Here is a 9,854-nt window from a genome sequence, read left to right on the forward strand (position 1 = left end):
GCACAGAAAAATTGATGCTTTTGAACTGTGGTGTTGGAGAAGACCCTTGAGAGTCCCTTGGACTGCAAGGAGATCCAACTAGTCCATCCTAAAGGAGATCAGTCCTTGGTGTTCATTGGAAGGACAGATGTTGAAGCTGAAACTCCAATACTTTGGCCACCTCATGCAGAGAGCTGACTCATTTGAAAAGACCCTGATGCTGGGAAAGATTGAAGGCAGGAGGAGAAGGGGACAACAGAGGACATAATGGTTGGATGGACATGACTTTGAGTAGGCTCTGGGAGATGGTGAAGGACAGGGAGGCCTGATGTTCTGCAGTTCATGGGGTCGCAAAGAGTCAGACATAACTGAGCGACTGAACTGAACTGAACTGAAAACAACAAATTTCCTACAGACCCAGTGCTTTAGAGTGTATTGACTGGGCAGATAGAACGAAGTTTAAAAAAAATTTATAAAAATTAAAAAGACAGTCCCATTACCTAAAACACTATTTATTTTAGACATTGGCAACTCCCCCAAACTGGACTTCTCCAAGAGGAGTTGCTGTGAACTGGGAGATATTAACACAGTGCAAACTGGTGAATCTTTGTGCTATCAGTGAAGAAAGATTTTTAACCTTTCCTATAATAGAACACAGCCTCTAGGAGTCCAATTTTCTAGTATTAAAAAAAATCAAGCATAGTAATTCCCATCGAAGTCATTTAGGACTGGGACTTGGCTCTCCCTGTAGCCCCAGTGGCTAGGGGCCTGAATCGTGTGGTGGTTTGAATGCTCCAATACTTCAAATACCAGGTTAGCCTGGCACTCAGAACACTTAAAAGGGCACCCATTCACAGACATGTACTAATTGTACTAAATATTGTTTTATTATTGCAGCTAACACTTATTGATGTCTTACTGTGTGCTCACTATTGCTATCCAACTTAAAAATTAGAAAAATGAGATTAGACAGGGTAAATAATACAGCCATACTATCAGAATTGAAAGTGGCCATACCAAGATTTTGAACATGAAACATCTGACTAGAGTGCCTATATTCTTAAGCATTACTAATAAAAATGTTTAGCAAAGAGTTTGCTGCCGAAAGTCACCTTCTCCTTATACATTTTCCCCACAGCTTCAACAATTTAATTACACCTGGTTAAGGCTTATTAAACACGGAGCATGGTGCTTAGCTCCTGTGCCTGATAACGGGGCCCTGAGGCTGCACCTTTGTGATAACAGAAACAAAGGGCTAAGATGGCTGCATAAATCAACATCAGTCTTCCGTCCAGAACTGGTAAGCAAAATATTTGTACCTCTTCCTTACCACAAATCCAACTTTCCATTAAATGCGACATAAACCCTCCTTGTCAGCTTCCTCAATCAGAGGCTTTAAATGTGTAAGGGACAACAGAGGCAGTGTAAAAGTTCTTACACAGAGATAAACAGATTTTTTTAATATATAAATTGTTGAGTCCTTTTTTATTCTTTTAACAAAATTTACTTCAAATCAGTTCTTTTGGTTATATTTCTGTTATCATCTTTGTTTCTGAAAGTCGTTTGCTTCTGAAAGTCAGTTAGCAATGCCAAAAGTCAGGCTATGGCTTAGAACTGGTTCTCATTGATTACCAGAAAAGTTAATTGGGAGAGTAGATGGGGAAAGCAAGAAGCAGTGTGCTTCCCCAAGCCCTACGCTCAGTATGAATCTGTCTCCACTTCCTGCCTCCTTTCCTTAGAGAGATTTTCTCATGTCCTCTGGTTCCTCAAGACTTAGGCTCTGGAGAGTCTAAGGGTGCTGGAGTCTCTGGGTGCTGGAGTCAGTTCCAACCAGCTTGCAGGTGCTGACCGTGTGCAGCTCTTGCCAACTTCACACTCAGTGATGTCACATTGGTGATTCGAAATCAACCGTGACAGGAGTATTTACAAAACCCCATGCTAGAAATCAAGGGATGGTTTTCCAGAGGTCAAGTTGTAGATATTAACCAGAACAACCATGCCCTATCCTATTTGCTGTTCAAGTACTCTGCTTTCCCCAATCATATTTTAGTAAGATACAAAGTCATAAGTTTTCTGTAGGATTTTTGAGTGGCAGGAATAATTTCAGGCCTGCCTTCTCAAATTTTCTTCTGTTTCACTAGCGGGTAGCCACCAAACCCACTGAATGAGTAGTGAGTATGTGGAGACCATCATTTTGCTCAGGGATGACCCCAAAGTATGCACACTTTTTTCCTTGGGGTGTCTCCATTCTTTCTGATGTCACGGCCAGTGATTGCTTTCTTCATGACATTTTTTTTTTTCCTGCTCAGGATAAAATTAGGACCTAAGCATCACACTCTCCAATCTTCCTTTCCATACCTCATCCTTATTATATTTGATGGATCTCTTTACAACTCACCAGCAGATTATTATAGCTAATCCAGATCTTCTCAGTGTCATCTTTTTTACAAATCCTTGAGGTTATTCAAGTATCATATTTCTAAAATTCTAAAAGAGTGACAATATTCTGTTTTGTATTTTTTTTTGGCTGTGCTGGGTCTTCTCTGCTACAGGGGCTTTCTCTAGTTGCAGCAAGCAGGGATCACTCTCTAGTTGCTGTGCATGGGCTTCTCATTGAGGTGGCTTCTCTCGCTGTGGAGCACAGGCTCGAGGGAATACAGACTTCAGCAGTAGTGGCACCTGGGCCTATTTGCCCCATGGCAATGTGGAATCTTCCCAGATCATGGATCGAACCTGTGTCTCTTGCAATGGCAGGCAGATTCTCAGCCACTGGACCACCAGGGGAGCCCAAGGGTGACAGTGTTTTTGTAAGAGTATCTTTAAAATAAATTATTATAAAGTCACCTCTATTTGATAAAATTTTAGAGCATTTCAAAACTTGTGTGTTTGTTAGTGGTTCAGCTATGTTCAATTCTTTGCAACCCCATGGACTGTGGCCTACCAGGCTCCTCTATCTATAGCATTCTCCAGGCAAGAAGGATTAAAATGACCTTTGTCACAGTTATGGATATTTGAGAGGATTGATAGGTGAAAAAATTATAAACTCATGACCAAGTTGTAAGTAGGTTATTGACAATTTCTAGGATGTTTAATAAGTATTCATCAATAATAGAACCCTCTGAAATACCTGTGACTTCTTCTAGTTATATCTGGACTTTCTGGACATTGGGCATTATGTTCTATCAGAGAACATGGTAAGGAACTCGTAAATAAAATACATCATTTCTAACACATTTTATTCTAAATTTTCATTTTAAGGCATGAACTTAAGAAATTAACTAACTCATTTTTTGTGATGGTGTTTTTGTTTTTTTTTTTTTCTTTACTACCATCCGTGAGGGAGCCAGTCACCATATACAGTAAACACCATCTGGAGATATTTCCTTTAAATAATACAGTTATCAGCCATATCATCAGAAAATTCATCTTTTACTTCATGAAGAACTGAAAGTTGTAGCTTGGAGACTGTGAGAATTTAGTTTAAGATAAAGACAAATTTAATACTGTCTAAAGTCTGGTTTATGTTATTCATCTATTTCAGGGGAATTCCTAAAAAATAAAAAATGAAATCACCTTTTTAAAAAATTGGTAACTGGTTTTAATTTCTTTATATCACAATTGTTAAATTCAGCCTATGGCTCCTTATCAGATCCCCTTTCTCTCCAGGTGAACCACATTGTTTTTGGAAACTATCATCAGTTGTTATGCTTGGAAGGAGATTTTACTCAGAAGACCCTGAAAGTTGCACCTTGTGACCCAGCAAAGCCAGATCAAAAGTGGAAATTTGAAAACTATTATGAAGACTGAAGAGGAAGTGATATTTTGATCTAGGAAACCCACTAGACACTGTGAATTCGACAGTGAATTTGGTGACCATATTTCCCCATGCTAGTTTAAAATTTTCAAAATTAATAACATTTAAATGGAAGATTTTTTTAAAAATCACAATATTTGAGATACCAAAATTTAACTCAGGGAGAAAAATCCAACATTGGATTGGAGTCCTTCTTCAGCACTAGGTGGCCTTTTAAACTGCCTGCTTTCTACTCTCTGCTGGAACAAAACCTGCCAGCTGTCCCATTCCATCTAACAGGTAACCAGAAATGAAGACAGAAGTACTTGGAAAAGTACAATGATATTCAATGATGGCTGATCATAACCAGCATTTTTGACCCACAAGTAGGTATAATTAATGAGAAGCTGGTCCTTTATTTGCCAGTTTTTCATCAAAAATAAAAGAGGTAGAAGGAAAGAAAGAAAAGAAGAAGGAAAGAAAATTACTTGAGTTCCTAGACTAAAAGAACTCAGAAACACACAGCTTTCACCTTGATGAAATCTCTCCCAACCACATGCATGTTTACCTAATGTTAGAAATAATATTAATATAATACTCCTTGATGGCAGGGTTTTGATCTAGATGACTGTATAATGTTTTTCCTACTCTGAGTCAGTGGAAAATTTCTAAGTGAGGAAGTCAAATGCTTATTCAATTCTAGACATGGATGTTTCCATTCATTTTGTGCTTTTAAACTGCACTTTAAAAAATGGCCATACAAGTAGCTTCTAGATTTATGTGGATATTAAACAAGAAAAAAAATGGAAAGAAATACAGACTGCATCACTTCACACAGTAGTAACTGAAAATAAATTTCATCATTGAACCTACTCTAATATAGAACCAAATAAGAGGAGTTAAAATGAATAAAGCAGAAATAGAGCACTAAAAATAAGAAAGTTCTCTTATGTGAAAATCCTACTTTATATTCAGTAGCATTCACACAGATGAAGTATGCTAAAATAGGCTTTACAAGTTTTCAAGGTAGAAATAAAGTGAAGGAGATGTAAAGAAAGGGGAAGAGAATGATAACCACAGTGAAGAAGAGAGTTAAGAGAAAACTGTCCTAGATTTAGCCAAAATAAGGAAGGGGATCTTGCACCTCTGTGGGGGAGAAAAGAATAAATGCCTAGATGCAGACCTAAAGATAACACTGATAAGTTTAGAGAAAATCCCAATATTACTTTGATCCAAATTGAGTACCTAATCTTAGGTATGCCTGCTGCTGCTGCTAAGTCGCTTCAGTCGTGTCAGACTCTGTGTGACCCCATAGACGGAAGCCCACCAGGCTCCCCTGCCCCTGGGATTCTCCAGGCAAGAACACTGGAGTGGGTTGCCATTTCCCTCTCCATAGGTGTGCCTAAACTTAGTCATACTGAAAGATATCTTAGAAATTCTGATAACCTTTGCATTCATTTGGTAGAAATTTGATGTCTAGCAGACACATTACCTATCTAAAAATCCCAGGCCAGTTAGTAAGAGAATCAGGATTAGAATTAGAATCAGAATTAGATTAAATTAGATATCTGGAATCAGGATCTCCAAAAATGGGGCCACCAGCCTAACCAAAATTGCTCCATGACATTCTTAAAAAAAAAAAAAGCATAAATTTTTTGGTTGAGGTTGGGTGTCTGGAAAATAATCATGCTACATGCTTGTTAATATTTGTAAAAAAAAGAAAGAAAGAAACCTGTGCAATTGAGTTGATGGTGAAACTTGGTATCCTTAGTCTGATTTCCTATTAAAACTTAAATTTTAATTCCCAATTAATTACACAAAAACAGCAATAACTAAGAATTGGAAGGGGAAACAGTTTTGAACATTTGTATCATATTTAAGATATTTATGTAAATAATTGATATTGCAGATGAGATGAGAAAATGACTAGCAAATGAGACCATTCTTTTCAAAACAGCGCCATGTGGGGGATAAAACATAAGTTAGTTGCCAAAGGACTAATTGAGTTGCTGACCAAACTCAATGCGCTGGATGCCCTATGCAATTCTTTGTGTGAGTGAAAAAATGTTGAAAGGTTTTCTGCCAGTCTAATGAATCTCTTTTTATTCAAAAACAGTTTCCACCATAATTGTCAACTCTATTCAGAAAAAGATGAGTTATGTTTTGGATAGGTTTATCTTTGGGCATACCAGCTGAAGAAATTCAAGTGTTTTTGCTCAAAAGAACCCTCTGTGACCTGTTCGGTGTATTCTCCTCCTGGCTTTACCTTGACATACTTATTATGTGAAGCTATATTTGAATCCATATTGTCAGTATAGCAAAGAAGTATTTTCATACATCACATGTTTGTTCTTGGGTAGAATTTTTAAAACAGGTTTTACAGTGTTTTTCCCGCTTACTCTAAGAAGCAAGGCAATAATCAGTAGTTAGAAATCATATGGGCCTTAAAGGAGTATGGACTAATTGTGAAATCTACTACCAACATTCTTTTAAGCAATGTGCTCTAAATTTTTGTTTTCTGAAGACTGTAATAAAGGTATAAATGCCTCTAGATATTCTGGTACTTCTAATGATAAACCCTTGGATGAGACACATTAGGGTCTTAATCAGCCCTGAGTTCTTCAATAAGGGGTTCTGTTCTTAGGGCCTTTATAGAGTTTTCTCTGGATTAGCTTAAGCTATTTATTACCTTTCCTAGAAAAATATATTTGCATCTTATTACCTTGAACACAAGCATAGTTGATAATATTTTACAGGTCTTATTGGCTCAAAAACTAATTTACCAAACCATTTGAGTACTTCTGAGCCTTCCAGTTTGCACAATTCTTTTCTCATTTTCAACCACTACTCTCCTGAAGGATGACACAGCTGTTGTTGGTACAACTGTGTTTTATCACCAGCATCAAATTTGCTCAGTTCTGCTTGATGATATTCAATCAACTGTCTTTCACAAGGGCGAAAACTACCATGCACCATGATCATAATATATCATTCAGGTCAGTTCAGTCGCTCAGTTGCGTCCGACTCTTTGCGACCCCATGAATCACAGCACGCCAGGCCTCCCTGTCCATCACCATCTCCCGGAGTTCACTCAGACTCACATCCATCGAGTCGGTGATGCCATCCAGCCATCTCATCCTCTGTCGTCCCCTTCTCCTCCTGCCCCCAATCCCTCCCAGCATCAGGGTCTTTTCCAATGAGTCAACTCATCGCATGAGGCGGTCAAAGTACTGGAGTTTCAGCTTTAGCATCAGTCCTTCCAAAGAACACCCAGGGCTGATCTCCTTCAGAATGGACTGGTTGGATCTCCTTGCAGTCCAAGGGACTCTCAAGAGTCTTCTCCAACACCACAGTTCAAAAGCATCAATTCTTCTGCGTTCAGTTTTCTTCACAGTCCAACTCTTGCATCCGTACATGACCACCGGAAAAACCATAGCCTTGACTAAACAGACCTTTGTTGGCAGAGTAATGTCTCTGCTTTTCAATATGCTATCTAGGTTGGTTATAACTTTTCTTCCAAGGAGTAAGCGTCTTTTAATTTCATGGCTGCAGTCACATTAGCTTTCAACTAATTTGGTAATACTTTCTTCAATATTAAAGCATCTTTCCTTTAGAATCACCTTCAAGATTGTAAAGGGGAAAATATACCAGTTATAGTGTAGGAATTCAATTTTCCCAGTCAATCTTGATTTTATGGATGGCTTAGAATGATTTTCAAGAGGCTGTCATGCAAGAGAAGGGAGTTGAGGTACACCAGATGGTACCGTTTTTGTTTTAATATCTTTATCTTTCACATTCAAACATAGAAAACAAATTCCATCTCAAAAGAAAGTCCACGATCTTCAATAAAAACAAGGAAATTACAAGAAATAAAGAGAAAGGACATGGGACTAATTACCTTGAGTACCTACTATGTGCTAGGCATTGTTTGTGCCTCATCTCAGTCTGTGCACAACTCAATGAGGTGAGTCTCCTTCTCCTCATTATGCAGACGAAGATGATTGAGAGGGATTGTCTAAAGGCATCACACTAGAAAGAGTTAAAATCCAGATTCCATTCTATTAGGCTAAAAAAAAAATTAAAAAGTGAGCCTCTTTCACTAAATGATGCTTCTATGATTTTTTTTCCTCTTCTTCCTTTTCCTCTTCTTCCTTTTCCTCTTCTTCCTTTTCCTCTACCTCTTCTCCTTTTTATTTTTCTTCTCCTTTTTTTTTCTATTTCTTCTTTTATAAGTAGGGCAGGCAACTCAGGTGGGCTCAGTTAAAATCCTTTGGTACAGAGTCACATCTTTTTAGTGATGAGATGTGATTTTTGGTGATTTGATGTGACCTTTTGGCCAAATCTTTTTGGATGTTGAACCAACAGGAAATAGAGGCTTCACTCCTTACTGTTAAACAACTGAAGTGTAGGCTTAAGGATAATTATACTCACACACTTCACAGTGGTCTTATCTCCTGACTTCATGCAGAACTTATTCCTTTCCATTTCCTAGAAGAAGTATGAGAGAGAGAAGTGGACATAGAGAGATTGCTTCTCTGTGAATGATATTACCAGCTCTTTGTTCCCTTAACCATTAATCAAAGCTGACAGATTGCTTAATTTGAATGCAGGTGGGAAGTGGAAAATCAGAGTCCAAAAACCAAGTCTTGTAACTTTCACTTCACTGTGTAGATTGTCACCAAAGTGCTTTTACAAAAACCTTTGCATGAGTGTATTCAACAATTGCTAGAAACCAAGATACCTTGACATGAGAAAAGGAACACTAACCACAGCTTATATATATATATATATATTTATTTTGGACAAATAGTCATTCCAAAAACAGCTTTGAACAAGTCATGTAAAAGAGTATCTCCAATCCTTTGGCCACCTGATGCAAAGAGTCAGCTCATTGGAAAAGACCCTGAAGCAAGGAAAGATTGAAGGCAAAAGGAGAAGGGGATGACAGAGGATGAGATGGTTAGATAGCATCATCAACTCAATGGACATGAATCTGAGTAAACTTACGGAGATAGTGAAGGACAGGGGAGCCTGACATGCTGCAGTCCAAGGGGTCTTAAAGAATCGAACATGACTTAACAACTGAACAACATCAAAAATATTATCTAGTCCTGGTGAAGTTTAATGGATGGAATTTCAAGTGTTTCTGGTATTTGTGTCTAAAATAAAGGGGAAAAAATACCATCACACTAAGATTTAATGCCCCTGCTTTCAACCTAAAGAGTCAACCGGTAGCTATGACTATGATTGGGGTCTCTTTGAAAGTTTATGTGAGTCTTTGCTTTCCAAAAACACAAAATTCTTATTTTCCAACAAATAGAGCAACTTCTAATACACTAAGTTTCTAATGACGTTTGCCATTGAATAAGTAGTAACAAATAATTTCTTTGAAAACGAGGCTTTCCTATTTTGTTATTGATGGATGGATTTTTCCCAGTCAAGGATGTTGGTCCTAAATATCTATATAAAGTCTTTATATTAGATATTGAAACTAAAACATATATAAATGGCTTCACGAATACACAGAAGAACTATACAAAAAAGATCTTCACGACCCAGATAATCACGATGGTGTGATCACTCACCTAGAGCCAGACATCCTGGAATGTGAAGTCAAGTGGGCCTTAGGAAGCATCACTATGAACAAAGCTAGTGGAGGTGATGGAATTACAGTTGAGCTATTTCAAATCCTGAAAGATGATGCTGTGAAAGTGCTGCACTCAATATGCCAGCAAATTTGGAAAACTCAGCAGTGACCACAGGACTGGAAAATGTCAGTTTTCATTCCAATACCAAAGAAAGGCAATGTCAAAGAATGCTCGAACTACCACACAATTGCACTCATCTCACATGCTAGTGAAGTAACTCAAAACTTTCCAAGCCAGGCTTCAGCAATATGTGAACTGTGAACTTTCAGATGTTCAAGCTGGTTTTAGAAAAGGCAGAGGAACCAGAGATCAAATTGCCAACATCTGCTGGATCATTGAAAAAGCAAGAGTTCCAGAAAAACAACTACTTCTGCTTTATTGACTATACCAAAGCCTTTGACCTGTGTGGATCACAATAAACTGTGGAAAATTCT

The 9,854-nt window shown here is 37.9% G+C and overlaps 1 protein-coding gene across 1 annotated transcript in view; it reads left to right on the forward strand.

Annotated features, from left to right (window-relative positions):
- GALNT5 (polypeptide N-acetylgalactosaminyltransferase 5) overlaps positions 1 to 6,821 on the forward strand; it is a 45,323-nt gene extending 38,502 nt beyond the window's left edge. The window contains exons 9-10 of the mRNA XM_010840021.1: positions 1,118 to 1,279; positions 3,646 to 6,821. Coding sequence (XP_010838323.1) covers positions 1,118 to 1,279; positions 3,646 to 3,786 — 303 coding nt within the window. The 3' untranslated portion in view covers positions 3,787 to 6,821. The remainder of the gene's footprint in view (positions 1 to 1,117; positions 1,280 to 3,645) is intronic.
- The last annotated feature ends 3,033 nt before the right edge of the window (positions 6,822 to 9,854 follow it).

This window comes from Bison bison, unplaced genomic scaffold (genome assembly GCF_000754665.1).
Source record: "Bison bison bison isolate TAMUID 2011002044 unplaced genomic scaffold, Bison_UMD1.0 scf7180017864139, whole genome shotgun sequence".
Taxonomy (NCBI): domain Eukaryota; kingdom Metazoa; phylum Chordata; class Mammalia; order Artiodactyla; family Bovidae; genus Bison; species Bison bison.